The 21,696-nt window shown below is 50.8% G+C and overlaps 1 protein-coding gene across 2 annotated transcripts; it reads left to right on the forward strand.

Moving 5' to 3' along the window:
- The first annotated feature begins 3,210 nt into the window (after positions 1-3,210).
- UBE2L6 (ubiquitin conjugating enzyme E2 L6) lies at positions 3,211-21,209 on the forward strand. Of its 2 annotated transcripts, XR_010748519.1 has the most exons (5): positions 3,211-3,703; positions 7,116-7,211; positions 17,615-17,801; positions 19,988-21,099; positions 21,139-21,209. XR_010748519.1 is itself a non-coding variant. In XM_066361534.1 (4 exons), the coding sequence occupies exons 1-4, from the start codon at positions 3,671-3,673 to the stop codon at positions 20,137-20,139; spliced, it is 462 nt and encodes a 153-aa protein (XP_066217631.1). In that variant the 5' UTR covers positions 3,216-3,670; the 3' UTR covers positions 20,140-20,833. The 2 variants fall into 2 exon arrangements, 1 of the variants encoding a protein (XP_066217631.1); XM_066361534.1 differs by lacking the exon at positions 21,139-21,209 and having other exon boundaries at positions 3,216-3,697; positions 19,988-20,833.
- The last annotated feature ends 487 nt before the right edge of the window (positions 21,210-21,696 follow it).

The raw sequence follows: 21,696 nt of genomic DNA on the forward strand, positions 1-21,696 counted from the left end.
GCCATGGAGCCATCCTTAGCACCCGGGCCAACTTTGCTCCAGTGGAGCCTTGGCTGCGGGAGGGGGAGACAGAGAGAAAGTAGAGGAGGAAGGATGGAGAAGCAAATGGGCACTTCTCCTGTGTGCCCTGGCCGGCAATCGAACCCAGGACTTCCACACACCGGGCCGACGCTCTACCACTGAGATAGGCAGCCAAGGCAAGTATAATGTTGTCTTTAGACACAGCTGAGGTGGGTGTCACTCTGTGGTGTCTGAAAAGTATGCCCCTCCTCCCAACTCTTTTTCAGATGGTCCCAGCAACTCGCTGGTAATGACAGAGCGGTCGGGAAGGTCCTGCCTCACTCAAGGGTGGAAAGTGACAATGTTTGCCTGTGAAGTGCCTGGAAAGGTCCTGAGCAGAACCAGGCACTGTCACACCTCCCAGTCAGGTACACACCTACATCTGCAAAGGCCACAGCCATCTTGGGGCACGAAAAACCCTGCCCCGGAAAGGACGGAGAATAAAGGGTCCCAGAGATGGGAAGTTAGCAAGTGCAAAGAGTCTCCAGAGCCGGGGCTCCTTACAGGGCTCGGGGGCCAAAGCAGCAGGCGAGGCTGGCCAGGCCAGGGGGAACAGGGGACGTGAGGACTGCCGTGAACGGGGACTTGCTTTCCTGCTCCGGAGAAGCAGCCCAGACTCCACTCTGGACAACCAGTGCCACGGGGGATTGCGGGCCTGGTGTTGCCAAGAGCCTCAGTTTTCCAGAGAAGCCAGGGATAAAAATATTTGATGTAAAAACCTTTCAGTTTTTTTTGTTGTTGTTGTTTTTTTGTATTTTTCTGAAGCTGGAAACGGGGAGAGACAGTCAGACGGACTCCCGCATTTGCCCAACCCGGATCCACCCGGCACGCCCACCAGGGGCAAAGCTCTGCCCACCAGGGGGCGATGCTCTGCCCCTCCGGGGGCGTCGCTCTGCCTCGACCAGAGCCACTCTAGCGCCTGGGGCAGAGGCCAAGGAGCCATCCCCAGCGCCTGGGCCATCTTTGCTCCAATGGAGCTTTGGCTGCGGGAGGGGAAGAGAGAGACAGAGAGGAAGGAGGGGGTGGTGGAGAAGCAAATGGGCGCTTCTCCTGTGTGCCCTGGCCGGGAATCGAACCCGGGTCCCCGGCACGCCAGGCTGACACTCTACCGCTGAGCCAACCGGCCAGGGCCAAAACCTTTCAGTTTTAAAGAAAGAATATTGTTAAATTTAAATGTTATCCATTTTTGAAGATGTAATTTACTCACATTGTTCAAAAATTTTAAAGGAAATGGGGTTTATAGTGAAAATTTTCCCTACTCATCCCATTCCCAGTCACCTAGTTACCCTCTCCTGGGACCACCAGGGCTCTTGTATCCTTCCAGACATGCTGCAGGCACATGAAGGTGAATATTATATTATGATTATAACTATCACTTATTGTCTGAATATCAATTCATTATTCCTGACATCACTATTATTAGCCCCATTTTACAGATGAGGAAGTGGAGGTACAGACAGGCTAAGTAATTTGCCCAAGGTTACTCAGATAATAATAATCGAGCTGGGATTCAATCCTGATTATTTATACCTGGGAGTTAAATGTTCAGTGTTCCTCCACTTCTGTCACCTTAGCCTCACAGCATCCTGGGAAGCAGGTGGGAGGTGCCATGGCCCACGTAAGGCCATGCTGCACTGAGGGCAGGTGTGGAACTAGAATCCAGGCCTCCTTGGGGCTCTCTCTGACAGACACATGAAGGTCTGCATTGTGTCAGGACAAGAAGGCCACGCTGGTGGGCCTCCCAGCTGTGTGGGTGATTAGGATCCATCCCCAGATGGGGAGGCTGGGCTAAATCTATGACTTTGATTTCAATTCACTTCGGGATGTAGGGTTTCTGGAAGAGGAAGGAAGGAGAGCCGCAGAACTTTGGACAGACTTTGCTCCACACTATGGAACTGCTTTCAGTTTCCACGTGCACTGCCAGCCGCACCTTTGCTCATTCTGTTCCCTCTTCTGGGAACACCCTCATCCCACGTTCTTCCTCGAGCTAACTCACCACACTTTGCAGTGCACATGGGTTTTTATCTTTTTCCAGGAAACCTTGCTGCTCTCTGAGGCTGCATCAAGGGACCCTCCTCAAGGTTCCCACAGCACCAGGTGGTTCCTTATATCCTTGTACCTACCTCTCTGTATTAAAAAATGCAGGGGCTGCATTCTTTCTCTTCTCAAGGGCAGGGGCCCCACTTTCTCATCGCGCTGCCCCCTGCAAGTCAGTGCCTGACACTCTGTAGTAAACGCACGTTAGCTGAGATGACCAGCTGTAGGGTCAAATGCCTCCGTTCTCTCATCTCTACCTAGATTAGGGGGCTGTGGACAGTGTCCTATTATTTCTGGCATATAGAGGATGCTTAAAGTTTATTGAATTGAATTAAACAGATCTAATCGTTCTGCAAATACATCGCACATCTGATCAGAGAATCCGGTTCCGAGACACTTAGATAAAAACTCAAACTATGGGTTCAAAACATGCTGCTTTCCTTCCTTATCTGGACTGAAAGCGGTGGGGGTGGGAAAGTGTGGGTCCAGACCTCTCAAGCAGTCTCTTTATTACTAGGACATTCTTCCCTAGATACTGCTCCGAGCTCCGAGCCCCGGGGCTGCCCTCCCACTGCGGCCTCAGCTCCTGGCTGGGGAACTGCGTCTCTGCCCTTGCGCTTCTGGTTCTGTATGGAGGCACACACTAGGCCTGCACGTTGTAATGGACAGATGGTCAAATCAAGTCCGTCGTGGGGCTGACCTCACCACTGTTTCCGGAATTCACACATAGCGGGCGCCTACTAAAGATAAAATCTAATAAAGAACCCAAAGCAGGAGAGACTGGGTCCAACAGCGTCGCCTTGCGGTGCTCCTCACAAGCCGCCACCTGGGAGAAACGACCCCGCCGTTGCGACACGCAAGGCTGGACAGCACGAAGGATCTCAAACTGCGAGGGGTGGGGCCTTTAGAGGGCATATCGTCTGTACCCCACCCATCTTTGGATATGGGCCCCGCCACCCATTTTTGGATATGGGGCACGGGGCCCAGAGGACGGAAATGACTTGTCCGTGGGGCTCTGGAAATTCGCTGGGGGCGCTCAGGGCTGCGTCTGAGGGTGGAGACCACCGAGGGAGTGATCGGGAGCGGCGTTTGCAGAGCGAGCATCCTGTAAAGACTTAGGGGGGCGTGCGTGTTTGGGGTGGCGGGGAGACGGGCGAGCCCCAGCGCGGCCTCTGGCAGCGGAGTGGAACCGGACCCCGGATGGGCGGACCCTAGCCGCGCGCCCCCGAGCTCCCGCCGCTTGGTGCACGGCGCCCCCCAGCGGGACAGCGGGGTCCCGCCACGCCGCGCGCTCCCTTACCCCGCCGCTTCCGCGACATAGAGCGCGAATTCCGGGGACCGGAGCCCGTGGGTCTTGGCACTGGGCTGGACCCGGTCGTCTCCTGCCTTCGGCGGCCTCGCGCCTTCAGCTGAGTGGGCGGGAAGCAGGTACCCACGGCCTCCGTGTGCGCGCGGGTGAGCGGAGCGCGGGCGGGGCTCCCGGGGGTGGGGTCGGCCCTGGGGCGGGGCGCACCCGGCCGCCGGCCGCCACACACTGTCGCTGGAGTCGGCGGAGCTCGCAGTTGGTCCCAAGATGACGGCGAGCAAGCGGGTGGCAAAGGTAACCGCGTGTATTCCCCTTTCTCTTGGCTCCCCTCGCCCTCCCCTGCCCCTTCTCTCTCCATCCCTTCCCGGAGCTCTCCGGGCACACTTGTTTGTTGTGGTTCTGAAGCTGGCTGACCCCGTTATCCCTGCCCCCTCCCAGAGGAAGAGTGGGTCTGGAGAGGGCCCAGAGCTGCAGCCTTTGAGGGGACGGGGGACTATATCCGGCGGAGATGTCGCCGGCTCCCTGAGCTGTAATGAAGCTGGGAAGGAGCCGGCTCCCTCCCCCCACCTGTTTCAGTTTCTTTTCTCCTGCCAGAAACTTATGACATCAGTTGCTTCCATCTCAGGTGCTGAAAGGTCCAGGAGCCAGGTAGGGTGGGGAGTGGTATGAACGGAGATAGAGCCAGGGTAAGGTCCTTGCCTTGGAACAACCCAGGACCCGCCCCGCTAATTTGGTACCTTCGTTACTAGAGTCCCGAGAAGTCAGGGGTGCCGAGTAGGAGTCGGGAGCAAAGTTCCCGGGGTATTTTCGGGAGGAAATGCTGCCAAGGGGGACCTGGAAAGTATCCCGGAGAAGGTGGCGTGCATTGACTTGTTCTACAAATGTTGAATGCCTACTATGTGCTGGCTCCTGTTCAGAGATGAGCAAAGAGCCTGCCTTTGCTCAGCTTTTTTTTCCAATCAGAGAAACGCTTGAAATGAGGCCTGAAAGGATGAGGGGAGCAGAGGATTTTCCCCAGGAGGTGGGAAGACCCAGGGTGTTCTCAGGACTGGGGTGGAGCCAGGAGATAGATGGGGAAGGAAGAGCCATACTGGTGAAGTGAATCTAACACCTGCCAGACTCTCTCTCAGAAGTGCCCTTCTAATGTGCAGAGCCGGGTGGGGGGCAGGCTGGAGGGGGGTGATGGGGTGCCTGCTACCCTCAGCCTCTGAGAGAGGAAGATGGTCCCAGATCCAGGGTGGGGGGCACCTGGAGTAGACACAGCCCAGAAACCAAAATGTAGAGGTTGGCAGCAAAATGGGGCAGGAGGTCTTTCCAGCCAAGTGGGAAAGAGCTAAGAGCTAGGAGCGGTGTTTGGTATTTATCCCATTGGCACATTTAAGTGCTAGCAATTTCCATTAGTCATTTCATCAAATTCTCACAGCAACCCTGTGAGCTAAGTCATATACCCCATTTTACAGATGAGGAAATTGAGGCTGAGAATCACTCTGTTGTCAGGGTCACCTAACAGGGAGTGAGGGAGCTGTGATTTGAGTCCAGGCGGCTGGAGCTCCAACCAGCAGGTTCTTTCAGTGGCGTCTGTACTTTCGTTTTCTGTTCCTCTGAGTGGGTGATTTCCTAACAGGTCTGGGGAAAGAGCTGTGTGTCCTTGGTTGTTTCCACATTCTCAGTCTTGAGGAACGTTTTGGCAGGACTCACCTATAACAGATAAAGTCCAAGTGTGTGCGGCCGTAGTAAGTGGGGATATGGCCATCCCACAGCTTCTCTGTTCAGCCTTGGCCTCCATTGTTGCCGAAGAGTCAGAGGACGTTGGAACCAGGACTTGGAGCAGCAGGTGCTTCTAGTTTGGGGTAAAAGATGAATGACGATCGTAGACTCTGGCAGAAGCGGTTTGTTGGCATGAACAGAGATGGAGCCTGGGCTGAAACCTAGGAAATAGGGACAGAGGTGTGTTTATATATTGGGAGGCAGATGAAGTTCAGTATTAAGGGACCCCCTTCCCAATCCATAGGCAGGTTGTGGGAAGTTTTCTTTTCTTTTACAGAGACAGAGACAGAGTCAGAGAGAGGGATAGGGAGAGGGATAGGGAGGGACAGGCAGACAGGAACGGAGAGAGATGAGAAGCATCAATCATCAGTTTTTCATTGCAACACCTTAGTTATTCGTTGATTGCTTTCTCGTATATGCCTTGACCGCGGGCCTTCAGCAGACCGAGTAACCCCTTGCTCGAGCCAGCGACCTTGGGTCCAAGCTGGTGAGCTTTGCTCAAACCAGATGAGCCGGCACTCATGCTGGCGAGCTCGGGGTCTCGAACCTGGGTCCTCTGCATCCCAGTCCGACACTCTATCCACTGCGCCACCGCCTGGTCAGGCTGTGGGAAGCTTTCTTTCTGCCTTGGTTTACACCAGGGTTTCTCAGACTTGTTGCCATTGACGTTTTGGCCCAGATAATTTTTTCGTAGGATGTTTATGAGCATCCCTGGCATCTATCTACTATATGCCTGTAGCACATGACCATTTGTGACAACCCAAAACGGGGTAGACAGTGCCGTGGTCCCAGGGTGGGTGACATCACCCTCAGTAGAGAACCAGCGGTTTATACCCATTCTGTGTTCCAGAGGATATGACCTGCCCTTGAACATTTTTAAATCTTTTAAAGTACCCTCCAGAAAAGGTCTGTTGCCCCACAGGATGGACCCCAAAAGGAAGAGGGCTCCTTGGTCAGATACGTTTGAGAAGTACTGCATGCCGTGGGCTCAGATCTTGGAGATACATGACACACAATAGTATATGAAAGACTTGGGAAGTCCTGCCGTAGAGATACCTGTTTAGCCTGGTGATTCCCAATGCACTTGACCATGTAACCCTTTTCCTGTAGTAACTATTACCTTGCGTGAGACACACTGTACACATTTGCTCTGACTGGGCCGTCTGCCTTGGTGCCTCTCCCCTTCTCTGCAGGGTGGGTTCCTTTTATTCCATGTGGCCCAGCTCAGTGTCACTTTCTGCAAAGTCTTCCTGCTGTCCCCACCTCTCCTTCCCCATTATGTCTACACACATTGGCCATATAATCAGACTGCTGGTTCCTCCGTTGCTCCAGTGAAGGACAGGGCCCTGGCTTAGTCGGGCATCAATAGAGGATGCTCAGGAAAGGGCTGTTGGGAGAATTCAACAATGTCCAGGTGATTGGGCCACATTTCCAGGAAGGTGCTCACGCTGCTCCACGGCTCACACCTGTCCCCTTCTTTCTCTGCTTGGTGTGTAGACTTCTGCTTCGCTGTGGTCTGAGTCATTACCCTGCCATGAGCACTGTCGGGACACAGTGTCACGCTGGCCACTCAGTGGATGCTGTGAAGGATAGGAAGGAGGGTATTAGGACCTTGTGACTCTCCAGGAAAAGGACCTGAGCTTGGAGGTTCAGTGCATTGATTTCAGGAGAAAAGGCTCCTAAGAGAGTTGACTCCCAAGTTGTCTCATGTGGAAGCAGTGACCTGCATCTTCCCTTCACCAGGCACCCGCAGAGCTGTGTGAGGCCAACACCAGACAAGTCCCTGGGGCAGTTAGCACCAGCCTGACGCCTACTAAGTGCTCAAACCCTGGGGGCTCTGACTTTGCCGACGTCTCTCCTATTTGGGACTTAGGACAACTTGTGCTGGGACAGGGGTGGTGGCAGGAGAGTGACTAGGCTGACTGGCCCCTGCTGTGCCCCGTAGGAGCTGGAGGACCTTCAGAAGGAGCTCCCCCGGTACCTGCGGAACCTGTCCAGCGATGACGCCAACGTCCTGGTGTGGCATGCCCTCCTCCTGCCCGTGAGTGTCCCTGGGATCACGGCCTCGGGTTGGGGTGACGTAGGCCAGGGGCCTGGCCGGGGATGGTTTGGACCGGGCCAGAATTTCCCTGCCGTCAAGTCCTTTTGTTACTGCCTCTCTCATTTGTCGAGGGTCTCTCTCTGGATTGATTGCTTCTGAGGTTGATGCAGAAGCTAGAAGACTTTCGGACTTAGTAGGAGACCCTGTCCTCAAACTAGTAACCACCAAACCTACCACAGAAGCTTTAGCAGACAAACAACATGAAAAAGAGAAAGATCTTTTTTTTTTGCAGCTAAATTTATTTATTTAAAAATTTTTTTTCAATTGTAGTTTACCTTCGGTATTATTTTGTATTACATTCAGGTGCACAGCATAGTGGTTAGACAATCATATTCTTAAAAAATATTTTTTGGCCCTGGGTGGGTGGTTCAGTGGATAGAGCATCATCTCCATTGTGCCAAGGTCACAGGTTTGATCCCTGGACAGGGCACATATGAGAAGCAACTAATGAGTGCACAATTAAAGGGAACAATTAAGTAGTGTGTTTCCACATCTTGAAGTGGAGATGCTGATAGTGATGAGTTTTCATGATACTTACATAATAGCTGATGTATATACATCGTGCTAGGCCCTGTTCTACGCCCTTAGCATAAATGAACTCATTTAATCCTCACATAAGCCCTGTGGAGAAGTGTAGTATTATCCCCAAATGGAAGCACAGAAAGGTTAAGGTACTTACCTAAGGTCACGGTGTGAGTAGCTAGTGAGTAGCAGAGCCAAGATTCACACCCAGGCAGCGTGGCTCCGAAGTCCCTGCAAACCCTACACGCTGCTCCGTGGCTCACGTGTGTCAGGCCCTGAGCCCAGGGCAGCGCTGAGTCGGTGTGCAGTCAAGTCTTCAGGCTGCTCAGGCTCAGGAGGGTTTCCTCCTGGGTCCCAGCGCCCTCCATCCCTTGGTCACTCCAGCCCCTGCGCTTTTGATCCGTTTATTTTAAATCATGGTAAAATACACAGAACCATATTTACCATCTTAACCAGTGTTGTGTTTTCAGTTCAGTGGCAGTAAGTACAGTCGCATTGTTGTGCAACCGTCACCACCAGCCACCTCCAGAACTTTTTCACCTTCCCCGAACCCTGTACCTGTGAGACACTGGTTCCCCGTTCTCCTTCCCTCCAGTCCCTGGTAACTAATTTCCTAATTTATATCTATGAATTTGTTCTAGGTTCCTCACAGGAGTGGAATCATTCAAAATTTGTTCTTTTTTGGTCTAGCTTACTTCACTTAGCGTAAAGACTTCAGACTTCCTCCAAGGTGTGGCATGTGTCAGAACTTCCTTCCTTTTTCAAGCTGAATAAATATCCATTGTATGTACATGCCACACTTCGCTTATGCATTCATTCGTAGACAGACATTTGGGTTGTTTCAACTGTGTGCTGTTGTGAATCACGTTGCTCTGATTCGTACCCAGTTCTTGCTTTCAGTTCTTTTGAGTATCAACCCAGAAGTGGAATCACTGGATCATATGGTTATTCTGTTTTAATTTTTTGAGGAACCACCATACTGTTTCCCTCAGTGGCTGCCCTATATTACATCCCCATTCACCGAGTTCTCACGATTTCCATTACCACACCCTCCCCCGCCCCGTGATGGTGTCCTGTGTTTGCTAACAGCTCCCACAGGATGTGTGGCCCCCTCCTCTCCCATAATTCTCAGAATGGCTTAAAACTGAGATAACTGTTTGCAACAACATGGGTGGACCTTGAAGGCAGATGGATAAAGATAGATACTGTATGATCTCACTTATATGAGGAGCCTAAAAACAAACAAACAATCCCCAAACTCCCAGAAAAAGAGATCGGATTTGTGGTTGGTTGCCAGAGGCAGAAGGTAGAGGGAGGGGGAGATGAAGGAAGGTGGTCAAAAGGTACAAACTTCCAGTTACAAGATGAATAATTATTAGGAAGGTCATGTACATACATGATGACTGTACAGCTGTGTAATATATAGCAAAGTTGTTAAGAGAGTGGATCCTAGCCTGTTGGGCAAGTAAAATATATTATGCTCACTTTGTTAAAGATGGCTGCCCACATGGAAGCCCGTGGCCCAGGTGATATTAATGTGTGTTGGGGGCAGGATCCTTGTAGCCTGGGGCTTGGTTTTAGGACTAAGCCTTTCCCACCCTTTTTGATGTGGAGTGGTACAATCCCATCATGCCCCAGATAAGTGAGTTTGTATTAGAGACTTTCCTATTTTGTATATTGGATTTAGAGATTTTGATTTCTACACTATAAAATGGGGGCAGAATGGGAGCTTGCGCTCTTGGTTCCTGAGATTAACATTAGAAGAGAGAGCAGAAAGAGGCCATGTGGCCAGGAGAAGCAGCCAAGATGGAGGAGTGCTGAGTGAGAAGCCAGTTTGTGCAGAGTTTGTGCAGGGAGAAGGAAGGAGATGGGGAACAGAGGTGAATAAGTCTGGTGAGCTAGAAACACCTTTGATTCTAGGAAACTCGAATAAGTCAGTAGCTTTGTGAGCACTGAATGTGAGTGGGTTTTGGAGCCCAGTGTGTGTTTTTACTTGCCTGCCGGGTGCAAGCTAGGATTAAAGATGATGGCCCATCAGCTTTTGGCTCCATTGTTTCTTTACCGACTCTCTGAATCTAATGCGAACCTGCATGGGCCAGGTGGCTGTGATGGTGATCGTGGATACTGGTTTCACATAGCCCCAGCTAGTTGGCTCAGTAGTAGTGTCAGCCTGGCATGTGGATATCCTGAATTCTATTCCCAGTCAGGGCACACAGAAGCGACTATCTGCTTTTCCACTCCTCCCCCTCTCCCTTCTCTTTCTCTGTCTCTCTCTCTTTTCCTCCCGTAGCCATGTCTTGGTTGAAGGAAATTGGCCCTGGGCACTGAGGATGGCTCCATGGCCTCACCTCAGGTGCTAAAATAGCTTGGTTGCCTAACAGTGGAGCAATGGGCCCCAGATGGGCAGAGTATTGCCCCATGGGGGCTTGCCATGCCAAGGACCAGCACAGCTAGTAATTGACCAGGTCCTGAGTGAGAACGGTACAGAATGAAGAAATAAACTCAGAAAAAGGATGGGATTGTGAGGTCTCTACAATGCCTTTGGCTTGCAAGAGCAAAAGCAGAGCCCGGGTCTGCTTTGTTATATAGTGCAGAGCCATATGCAAATAAGGAAGTCTCCGATACAAAGTCACACATATGAGGCATAAACAAGAATCCCCCCCAGTGCATAACTGAAATTAACCAACAGCAGAACAAACAAAGGGTGAGAGGAAGGACATGTAAATTGCCTCTAGTAACTTAAACAAGTGGGGATGGGACAGTAGAAACATTCTAGCATCACAGCTAACATAGAGGTGTGGGAAAAAACAGCCTTTAGCAACTTAAGCAAGCAAGGGAGGTGGGGGGTTGGGCAGACTGTCAGCTTACTGCCAGTCTCCCACAACTCAGTACCCCAAAAATCTAAACTGCAAGGACCCTGTCAGCTTGCAGTCTCCAACATTGCCGGGTGATCCCGGTTCAGGCTTATGCGGGAGTCTGTCTCTGCCTCCCTGCTTCTCACATAAGAAAAAAAAGGAATAGGTCCTAAGAGTTCGCATCACAAAGAGAATTTCTTTTTCTTTTCTTCTTTTCTTTTTATTGTATCTACATGAGAAGATAGGTGTTAGCTGGACCTATTATGCTAATTATTTCACGAAATACTTAATGTTGGAATCCATGGGAGTCCGAAAGACCAGAGTAACAGGCTTTATTGAAAGGAAGAAAGGAGCACTGGTTACACACTAGGGGCGAATTATATAGCGTTTGGGAGAGTCTGAGGGGATACTGAGGCAAAAGTTCTGGCTGTTCCCTTTTACAGTTTTAGGATTTCAGCTTTCTGGAATGTTCCTTCTTGGGGCAGGTTGATCAGCTTTCTAGAATTCCTCTGTCTCAGGGGCAACAGTCCAGTAAGGGTGAGGTCTGACAGATAAGCGGAACATTAAGAGGGCAGTTTGGAATTCACGTATCTATCATTTCTCAACTCTGTGGTTACATATAAAAAGAAAAAGGCAGTTATTAATTTTATAATATACGGTGAGGGGTGACGAGGAGAAAGAGGAGAAAAAATTGGAAAGTTATTGCTTCTTCTGTAGAGAACTCAAGAAAAGAACCTTGCCATGCCAAGTCCCTCATCCAGTTAAGGAGGTTGTCAATTTTCATGCTGTAAGGTTTGAACCAGGCAATGTCCTCGAAAACCTGAGTGAGGAAGTAAAAGAATTTTGCGAGGTAATAATTGTGAATTGCTTGCTGCAAGTGCCAAGTGGACAGAGTGACATGGTGATACATGATCTCCTGGATGAGCCTCATGAAACGTACTGGTCTGGTTCCTCTCGAATGGGAGGACATGTGGAGATTTTAGAGACAGGGAACCTGTTGGTGTAAGTTTTTAGAAGGACTGAATATGTGTGGTTTAAAAGGAAGGGGGTTTGGAGAACATTCAGGAGGGAACTTCTTGGGCTGAGGGGCGGCTGCTTCCTGCTGTCATCCCTACTTATTTGATATTTCCCTCGTGAAGTTCTCCTTGGGGTATTGGGGAATAGGAGTGTAGGAGCATTTGATTGTAGGTAATCCTAGAGATTTCTCTCATCTGAGCCTGTAGGAACTTGATAAAGAAAGAGGCAAGTATTTGGAGATCAGGAATGCAGAGATAAGGAGGGTTGTATAGCGGGGGTGAAAGTTCTTCCATGGTAAAGTTAGAGATATTTTTTCCTGGCAGCCCTGGAGAGAGCAGTTAGCTTGAGCTAAAAGAAATGTTTCATGTCCGTTTGTAGGCTCTTCTTCGGCCAAGAAGACCCAGTAATCTTGTCCTTTTACTATGTGAAGGGAAAAAGACTGAGAAGCGTTAAGAGATGAATGCTATTCATGCTCCTAGTTCTTCAGGGTTACGGGAGAGCTTTAGGGTTAGGGGACCTGTAGGGGTTGAAAGACAGGATTTAGGAGGTTTGCTGATACAGGGTTTCAGATTTTTCTGTTTCACGAGGGCAGGTTTCAAGGTTGGTGTGTAGGATTAGGTAGATTTTTCCAATTTTCTGATTGGCAAAGGTCTGCATGTGGTTCTGTTAGAAACTAGTGAACAAATGTAAGAGTCAGGGTTTAAAAGTTAGAAAAATAAATAGGAGAATGAGTGGACCAATGAAAGGCAATAGTCAAGACACCCAGTTTGTGTGAAACCACTGGTTCCATGTATACGAATTCGCTGGGCTTCAGAGAGAGAGAGAGAGATAGAGAGGGAGGGAGAGAGAGGGAGAGAGGAGGAATAAGACAGGGAAGTGGCCAGTCCCCCTGTCCCTAGACCTACTTTTATAGAAATTCTTGAAGCAACAAGGAGAGGGATTACCTGTACAGCTCGTTTGGTCCTTAGATTGACGGATAGTGTACTAGAAACTGGAAAAGGCTCATGAGGTGGGATCAGGTTGACATTTGGGGTGAGATATATTAGGGTACAGGTTTTTGTCCAATTAGGAGACACATATAGGTGTTGGTCCCACACGAGTAGAAAGCCCCTGATTGGTTGATACAGGATGAGAGGTGAATAGAGAATAGAAGGACAAGGAGTCAGTTTTGTTTCTCTGTTTCTGAGCTCCAGATGGTCAGGGTGGAGGAAAAAGTTGCCCTTAGCAGCAGTGGGAGTTGTCAGGATCATGGTGTGTGGACCTGTCCACGTGAAAGTCCTTGGGTGATGTACTGCTGGAAGTGCCTCTTGGACAGTCTTTGAACAGTTTGCTGAGTAACCTATAAATCCTGCAAGTACTTAGGGAAAGGGTGGTTACATTTCTACACTTTGCAGTTAGAGTTTAAGTCCTAGTGACCACTGCTTCTAGCTGGAATTAGCAGCAGGTCCCAACCTACAATAGGCATGGGGCATTGAGATAAGAGGAATAAAGGAGATACTATACATTAAATAAAGTAACAAAATCAGAGTGTCAATACCCACAGTAGAGATCTTTGAGGGATAAAATAAAACTTAAATATTCAAGCGAGGCATAGTAGATGACCCTTGTGTTTACAAGAAATGAGATCAGTTTATCTGCTACTTGGAAGAAATACCTTAGGCTCATGAACGATGTTCTTGGGCTTTCAGTGGCAATTCCCAGCATGCTGGGAAAGGTCAGGTCACAGGTAGTTGGAGCAGGGCTAGAAGAGACTGAATCCTCCCTCCATGGAGCAGGGGGCAGCTTACCTTCTTGTGTCCCTCTTTCCACAGCACAGACATGTAAACTGATGAGGCCAGGAAGCCTGGCAGGCTTTAATTCAGTGACCTTTCTTTCTACTCTTGAAGTAGGGCCCTGATCAAATTCTATGAAGCCCTTTAGGGCGCTGGAGCCTTTAAAAGAGCATATGCCGAAAGCTGGTATTTCCTGACTTCTTTTGAAAGGGCCTATTTGCCTTTTTTGTTACTTCCTTGGCCATTATAGACCTTAAAAGCCATGCTCAGAAGATCTCACTGAGGGGCTTGACTAAGAGCAAAATTGGGAATCTAGTGTTTAAAAAAGCCTATTAGACTGAGGAGAGAAAGGATTTGGTTTGTGTTGGTAGGTGGTTAGAGACTGCGGAGGGTCTGAGTTTGATTTAGGGTGAGACTTCAGGAGGTGGGGGTTAAGGCGATGCCTAGATAGACTACGGACTGAGAATGAAGTTGAGCCTTAGCAGAGAAGACAAGATATCACTTCACAGCGAGGGAGTTAAGAAGGGTGGCGGTGTGTCTCCTTGAGGCAGGCAGGGAGGGGCTACAGAGGAGTAGGTTACTAGTTTTGAGATTGCATACTACTAAATCCTGAGCTAGTGCCTGCCGAAACAGGTATGGGCTGTTTTTGATCCCCTGGGGTAAGACAGTCCGTGTAAGCTGCTGGGCTGTATTAGTGTCTGGGTCAGTTCTGGTGAATGCAAACAGAAAGTAAGAGTTAGGGTGTAGAGGAATGGTAAAGAAGGCATTCTTGGCCCTGGCCGGTTGGCTCAGCGGTAGAGCGTCGGCCTGGCATGCTGGAGTCCCGGGTTCAATTCCCGGCCAGGGCACACAGGAGAGGCGCCCATTTGCTTTTCCACCCCTCCCCCTCTCCTTCCTTTCTGTCTCTCTCTTCCCCTCCCACAGCGAGGCTCCATTGGAGCAAAGATGGCCCGGGTGCTGGGGATGGCTCTGTGGCCTCTGCCTCAGGCGCTGGAGTGGCTCTGGACGCAACAGAGCGATGCCCCAGAGGGGAAGAACATCGCCCCCTGGTGGGCATGCCGGGTGGATCCCGGTCGGGCGCATGCGGGAGTCTGTCTAACTGCCTCCCCGTTTCCAGCTTCGGAAAAATGAAAAAAAAAAAAAAAAAAAAGGCATTGAAGTCTAGGACTATGAAGTGAGTGGTGTTTGAGGGAATGTGTGACAGTAACCTGTAGAAATTAGGGATTACTGGATGGAGGGGAACTGTTGCCTCATTGATTAGGTGTAAGTCTTGTACGAGGCGATAAGCCCCTGAAGGTTTTCGAACAGGAAGGATGGGGGTATTGCAGGGAGAGTCCATGGGGATGAGTAAGCCTTGATTTAAGAGGTGGGCAATTATTGGTTTAAGGCCTTAGAAACAGACACAGTTACACATTAAACAAAGACTTCAAATACACATTATGAATTAAGGAATTTAAATGAGCGTGCTTTACTTGTTTCAATTCAAATTTATACTAGAGATATTTTCTGACAAACAGACAAGACGGATTACTTACTCACATAACTTAATATACAATTCTGTTTTTTGTTTTTTTTTCAGTTTTTGAGATGGCAGGGAGTTGCCAGCATAGAGGGGAAGAAGAGAGAAAGCAGACGGATGGACAGTTTGAGCAGCTGGATGGAAAAGCAGGAGGGTCAGAATCTGCAAGAGGAGGAGGAGGAGATTAAAGCGCCACGTGGTCAGAGGAGTCAAAAAAGACTTAGAGCTCTGAGGAGAGGGGAGGGGGTGAGGAGGAAAGAGGCACAGTCACAGTTTGTAAGGAGGGAGGGGGGGTTGGAGAAGAGACAGACAGAACTGCAGTTTGTAAGGAGGGAGGAGGGGTCAGAGAAGAGACAGGCATCACAGCTGGAGCCACAGCTTCTAAGGAGGGGGGAGGGGATGAAGAACACAGTGGAGAAGGGAGGGGGCTCTTGGAGGGAAGAGACTCGAGTGGAAAAGATTTGCACACGGACCAGAGGGGTCCCTAGAGAGGGGTGCCTTTGGGGGTCAGGCAGGAGGGAGAGAGTTAGGAGTCCACAGAGAAGGAAGGATTAGGGGCGGAGGTTTTAGGTGAGGTTTCTTTGGCCAAAACGGCCTGCGTGTAGAACAGAAGGCACAGAAATTAAGGACAGGAGAGAAGGGAGAAGAAAAGTTGCATGTAAGGAATCTCTGGTGCCTTCCCTGTCCGGTGGCAGAAATTGTCAAGATCTCTTAGGATATTGTAAAGCAATCTGGCTAGGCGCTTAGACTTTTGTGGAAGTCTGTAGAAGCTAGCCACTCGGAGTAGAAACCTCCCAAACTGTGAACCTCAGAGAGTAGAGGAGTCCCGAAGGAGTAGAGGAGTAGTCTCTGAGGCCTGAGATCGGGAGGAGCCCATGTTCCGAGGGGAGCCTGGCTGGATGGTTTGGACTGACAGGAGCCCACAGTAGAGGAGACTGGTGAGAGAAGGGGGCGTCCCCGCCTTCAGTCACAGTTCCGAGAGGAGAAAATCTCTTTTTTTTTTTTTTTTCTTTCATTTTTCTGAAGCTGGAAACAGGGAGAGACAGTCAGACAGACTCCCGCATGCGCCCGACCGGGATCCACCCGGCACGCCCACCAGGGGGTGACGCTCTGCCCACCAGGGGACGATGCTCTGCCCATCCTGGGCGTCGCCATGTTGCGACCAGAGCCACTCTAGCGCCTGAGGCAGAGGCCACAGAGCCATCCCCAGCGCCCGGGCCATCTTTGCTCCAATGGAGCCTTGGCTGCGGGAGGGGAAGAGAGAGACAGAGAGGAAAGCGCGGCGGAGGGGTGGAGAAGCAAATGGGCGCTTCTCCTGTGTGCCCTGGCCGGGAATTGAACCCGGGTCCTCCGCACGCTAGGCCGACGCTCTACCGCTGAGCCAACCGGCCAGGGCCGAGAAAATCTCCATAGAAAGAGAGTCTCAGACAAGAGGTCGTTACCCCAAGGCTGAGATCCCAGGACGTAGGAGAGTGGTCTGGCTAGGCGCGCCTAGACTTTCGTAGAAGTCCATAAAGGAGTAGAGGCAGACCACCCGTAGATATGGGGTCCAAAGTCAAAACTGTCCAACCAGGAAGGGGTGTTTTTAGAGAGAAATTTAGAGGCCAACTGGGGAAGGGGAAGGGAGAAACTCCTTACCTTTTGGTCCAGCAGGGGTTCAGGACAGGGTTAGACTGCCTGCCAATCACCCTACAATTCCACGTCCAAACAGAATCAGGGAGTAAACCCAGGACGAGCTGCCGCTGCCCATTGCTTCCCTGATTGTAAGTTTGGACGACAAAGAGGGATCATCCAGGCAGTTAGTACCCTGTCCCGGGTTTTGGCACCAAATGTTGGAATCCATGGGAGTCCGAAAGACCAGAGTAACAGGCTTTATTGAAAAGAAGAAAGGAACCCTGCCAGGTACTTCTCCCGGGGAGAAGAGCGCCAGTTACAGACTAGGGGCGAGTTGTATAGTGTTTGGGAGAGCCGGAGGGGATACTGAGGCAAAAGTTCTGGTATGTTCCCTTTTAGGGTTTTAGGATTTCAGCTTTCTGGAATGCTCCTTCTTGGGGCAGGTTGATCAGCTTTCTGGAATTCCTCTGTCTCAGGAGTGATAGTCCAGTAAGGGTGAGGTCTGACAGATAAGCGGAACATCAAGAGGGCAGTTTGGAATTCACGTATCTATCACGTAAGTTAAGCCGTGATGCTGTATGCCTTAAGCATATACAGTGATGTCTGTCAATTATTTCTCTGTAAAACCGGGGCGGGGGGAGTTAATTATCAATACAGAAAATAAAAGAAAGCTGAGGCGGTCCTTAGAGCTCATCTGGTCAAACTTGACCTATTTTTCAAACGAGGAAACTGAGGCCTCGAGATGGGAGGCACTGGCCCAGGTCACACAGCAAAAGCCGGGGTCCGACTTTTATGACCCCCACTTGCAGGCCAGTATTCTTTTGTTCACCTTTGGCCACTCTTCCACTAGTTCATGGCTCAGCTGCCCAATGACTGCAGGTGCCACCTGTCGCTGTTCATGATTCTCTTTAGCAGAGGGGTAGAGGATGCCTTGGGGCCTGGGGGTGGGGCGCTGGGAAGGGGGAAACCGCACCAAGGCCCGAGGAGGAGAAGGATCTTTTCAGAGCAGCCCTGGCACAGAGCTCGACCCCTCCTCTTCCACAGGAGAGGCCGCCCTACAACCTCAGGGCCTTCGACCTGCGCATTGACTTCCCCAAGGATTACCCGTTGAGGCCCCCCACGGTGACATTCACAACCAAGATCTACCACCCCAGCGTGGACAGTGACGGCCAGGTGTGCCTACCCATCATCAGCAAGGAGAACTGGAAGCCTTACACCAAGGCCTACCAAGGTGGGCCGGGCCGGGCCGGGCTGGGCGTGCAGGGAGAGGGAGGGGCAGATTCTGAGTTAGAAAAGCCCGAGAGAGAAGAGGTAAAAACTGTGGGTCTGTCGTCAGATAGAAGGGATGCGTCCTGAGATACCTGCCCCAGCCTCTGTTCTCGTACCTGGGCAGGTGTGACACTGTAAAGCCAGGAGCCAAGGCCAAGGCCACTATCAAAGCAGCCTTCTGGCCTATGCAGGTTCGCATTGGATTCGGACAGTCGGTAAAGAAACCATGGAGCCAAAAACTGGTGGGCCATAGCCTTTAATCCTACCTTGCACCCGGCGGGCAAGTAAAAATACACACTGGGCTCCAAAACCCAGTCACACTCAGTGCTCACAAAGCCACTGACTTATCCGAGTTTCCTAGAATCAAAGGTTTCTAGCTCACCAACCTTATTCTCCTCAGTTCCCCATCTCCTTCCTTATCCCAGATACAAACTCTACACAAACTGGCATCTCACTCAGCACTCCGCCATCTTGGCTGCTTCTCCTGGCCTCCTCCACGTGGCCTCCTTTAGCTGCTGGCTCTACTCTCTCCGCTCTCTCATGCTAACCTCAGGAACCAAGAGCCCAAACTCTCGTTCCATCCCCATTTTATAGTGTAGAAATCCAAACCCTTAATCCAATATACATAACAGGGAAGTCTCTAATACAAAGTCACTTCTCTGAGGCATGATAGGATTGTACCACCTCACACCAAAAAGGGTGGGACAGGCTTAATCCCAAAACCAAGCCCCAGGTTACAACGATCTCCAACACACATTAATATCACCTGGGCGATGGCCTCTTTAACAAAGTGAGCATAATACATTTTATCTGCCCAACAGACACTGAGGATGCCGTGGGTCCCAGTAGAGAGAAGCAGCTGGGCTCTGGGGGGAGGGCTTGGGATAAGACCTGTGGCCCTTGGTGAGGTCTCTGCTCCTTTCCAGGGCTCAGTGCCCTAAATGACGCTAGAGGGACTGGCCCCGTCCTGATAGTGCTTATCTCTGAATTAAGCACTTTCGGCACTGTGCTAAGAGCCTCACGCATCAACTTTATTTAATCCCCTGGGCAGCTCCACGAGAGAGTGCTGCCATTAGCCCCATTTCATAGACGAGCGCACTGAGGTGTGGAGAGATGACACGGGTGTCCAAGGTCACACAGTTGCCGCGGAAGTGCCGGGGTGCGAAGCCGGCTGGGTGGACTACAGCGGGGCCGTCCAGCAGGACTTTCTGCTGTGATGGGAAAACCGTGCGGCTGCACTGTCCATCCCATAGTCACGAGCCACATGTGGCCCTTGAGCACTTGGAAAGGTGGCCAGTGAGACTGAAACTCAATTTCTAATTATAGTTTATTTTAACTAATTTAAATTTAGATAACCACATGTGGGTAATGGCTCATGTCAATGTGCGATCTATCCTGCCTCTGGTCCAGCTCAGGAGTTCTTAACCCTGGCAGCGGGGTGGGGGGGTGCTCCTCGGATGACCTTCAAGGGGTCTGTGAAGCACTCTCGCCTCAGAACGGCACGTTTGTGTGGGTGTGCACGCCTAGGGTGCCGGGCCCTGCCTTCCCGTCTCCCAGATCTCTGTGAGAGCTTAGGGTCCGCCGGCCAGTAGTGGCTGCCAGTCTTTTTTATTTTATTTAAAGATTTTTTTACTGATTGATTTTAGAGAGAAGAAGGGAGAGAGAGGGAGAGACAGGAATATCAATCTGTTCCTGTATGTGCCCTGATCGAACTCACAGCCCCTGAGTATTGGGAGGATACTTTAACCAACCAGGCTAACCAGCTGGGCTGTCTCTAGTCTTTAACCTCAGAACTCATTTTCCCAAATAAAAGTTTCTTTGGAATCCTAACGTCCAGTGGAGGAAAATGGAGTGGTTCTTGTTGAAAAAGGAGCAGGACCCAGACACCCCACATATTTCACTGTGGAGCATAATTTGAAAACCACCGATAGAACCAGTCGGGGCTTTTGGCATCATTAACCAGGAATCTGATTTGAGGGTCATTTGATTCGGTTGTAGATTCATCCTCAGGGGAGGAATCTCCTTGGGGATTCCCCAAGGGAGTGGGCATGAAGTTTCGGGGGGGGGGCGTGGGGTTAGGCAGCCATCGCCCCCTTCCCCAGGAGTTTTCTCTCCATCCTGATGTCCTGACCTGGCCTCTCTCCCCAGTCTTGGAGACCCTCAACATGCTGGTGAATAGACCAGAGCTGGAGGAGCCCGTGCGCCTGGAGCTTGCCAACCTGCTAACCCAGAACCCGGAGCTGTTCAACCAGAGGGCCGAAGAGTTCACTCTCGAGTATGGAGTGCAGCGGCCCTCCTAACTCTGGTTATGTCTCTGCACCGCGTCCTGCGGGCGTGATGGACAGACGCACTGCAAGGACTGGGACCAGAGCCCCTTGGGGCCCGTTCCCTGTTCAGTTTCTCTGTTTTTCCCGTCTTAGGCCGGTAGTCATTAGTTGTGTGTGTGTGTGTGGACCCAGCCCCAGGTTCGCCTGGCCACGGCGTGCTCTCCCACTCCCTTCCTTTGCCCCAAAGTCAGGCAGAGTCTTAGGCCTGCTCTCCAGTGTTCTCTGGCGTGGGGGTTCTGGTCTCACGTGTTGCTCCACCTCAGAGGTCACTTTCCAGGCCAGCTCGCAGGAAATAAGCCCAGCGGCCCACCAGAATCCCCCTGTGGCCCGGGCCTCTGGGGGCTGAGGGGGAGGTGGCGGGTAGGGGCGGGAGGCAGGACACCCGGAAGGAGTCCCTTGCGATGGGTGATCCGTTGATTACTTGACTGAAACCAGCCGCCTGCTGATAGATGTGTAAAGATTGAGGTGTTAACCCTTTTCTCTTGATGAATCACTACGTGGAGAATCCGATCTCCATCCTGGAAATCTGACTACATGGTTTCCAAACCACTTGCAACCCCATTAGGTTGTCCCTCCCTGGTGGCCAGGCTCCAGGCCCCTCCAGCTTCCAGGCCTGGGGGGTCACGGAAACCACGTGTTTGTTCAGCCATTAAAGTTACAGATGACTTTTGGAGGCTGGCTCAAGTGTTCATTGAGGGGATGGGATGGTTTCATCAGGAAAAGAGGAGGCTGGAGTTAGCTGCCGTTTAATAAAAGGTGTGACCCCACTTCCCAGGAACTGATGGCCTTGGGCCTCAGGTCACCCCAAACATTATGGGGCCAGGAAGGTCTAGGTCATCCTGGCCAGAGAGGCTGTCAACACATCCACAGGGTTAATGTCCCCATGTTATAGATGAGACAACAGAGGCACAGAGCACTTCAGTGGATTGCCAGGTCCACTCAGAGTGCACACCTCCTGCCTGCAGTGCCAAGCTGGTTTTCGTTTTTGTCCTTTTTATGGGCTGTTATCAGCACAACATTCTCCAATGGCTGATGCAGCCACACAGGACTGTTAGCAGGACATTAAAGTCAGCTCAGTGGTTCATCTCTAATGAGCAATGGCAAAACAAAAACAAGCCACAACTCAGCCAGAGTTGGAGGAAAGAACTTAATCCAAAGGAAGAACTTTCTGGGTGCAGTGGTTCTGAGCTATTGGAAAACCACCTGCTTTTAAGAGACAGAAATGTGGGGTACCTTTGAGTCAGAGGACTCACTGCGGGCCCCACCAGCCTAGTTTGGATGAGCTTCCTAGAGCATCTTCTACGCCAGTCCTGCCCTGGGGTTCTCTCATCGAGGAGAAGTGTGGGAATGGGGAGGAGAACTGGGAAAAGGGCCACTGATGATTGCAATGTCAGATTTGTTTTTACTTTGGCCACTGCTTGCTGAGCACTTGTGTGACAGGCTTTTTGCTCATTTCACTATTTCAATCAACCCTTGCAACACCTTCATGAGGTTTGAACTCCTTTTATCCACAGTCAGAAGGTAAATAGG

This window comes from Saccopteryx leptura, chromosome 1, assembly GCF_036850995.1.
Source record: "Saccopteryx leptura isolate mSacLep1 chromosome 1, mSacLep1_pri_phased_curated, whole genome shotgun sequence".
In the NCBI taxonomy this organism is placed as follows: Eukaryota; Metazoa; Chordata; class Mammalia; order Chiroptera; family Emballonuridae; genus Saccopteryx; species Saccopteryx leptura.

Bases quoted from the DNA above. Each gene is read 5' to 3' on its own strand.
- UBE2L6 (XM_066361534.1), top strand. From the start codon at position 3,671: ATGACGGCGAGCAAGCGGGTGGCAAAG. The intron at 3,698-7,115 runs GTAACCGCGTGT...TGTGCCCCGTAG, and splicing joins CGAGCAAGCGGGTGGCAAAG to GAGCTGGAGGACCTTCAGAA. The intron at 7,212-17,614 runs GTGAGTGTCCCT...CCTCTTCCACAG, and splicing joins GGCATGCCCTCCTCCTGCCC to GAGAGGCCGCCCTACAACCT.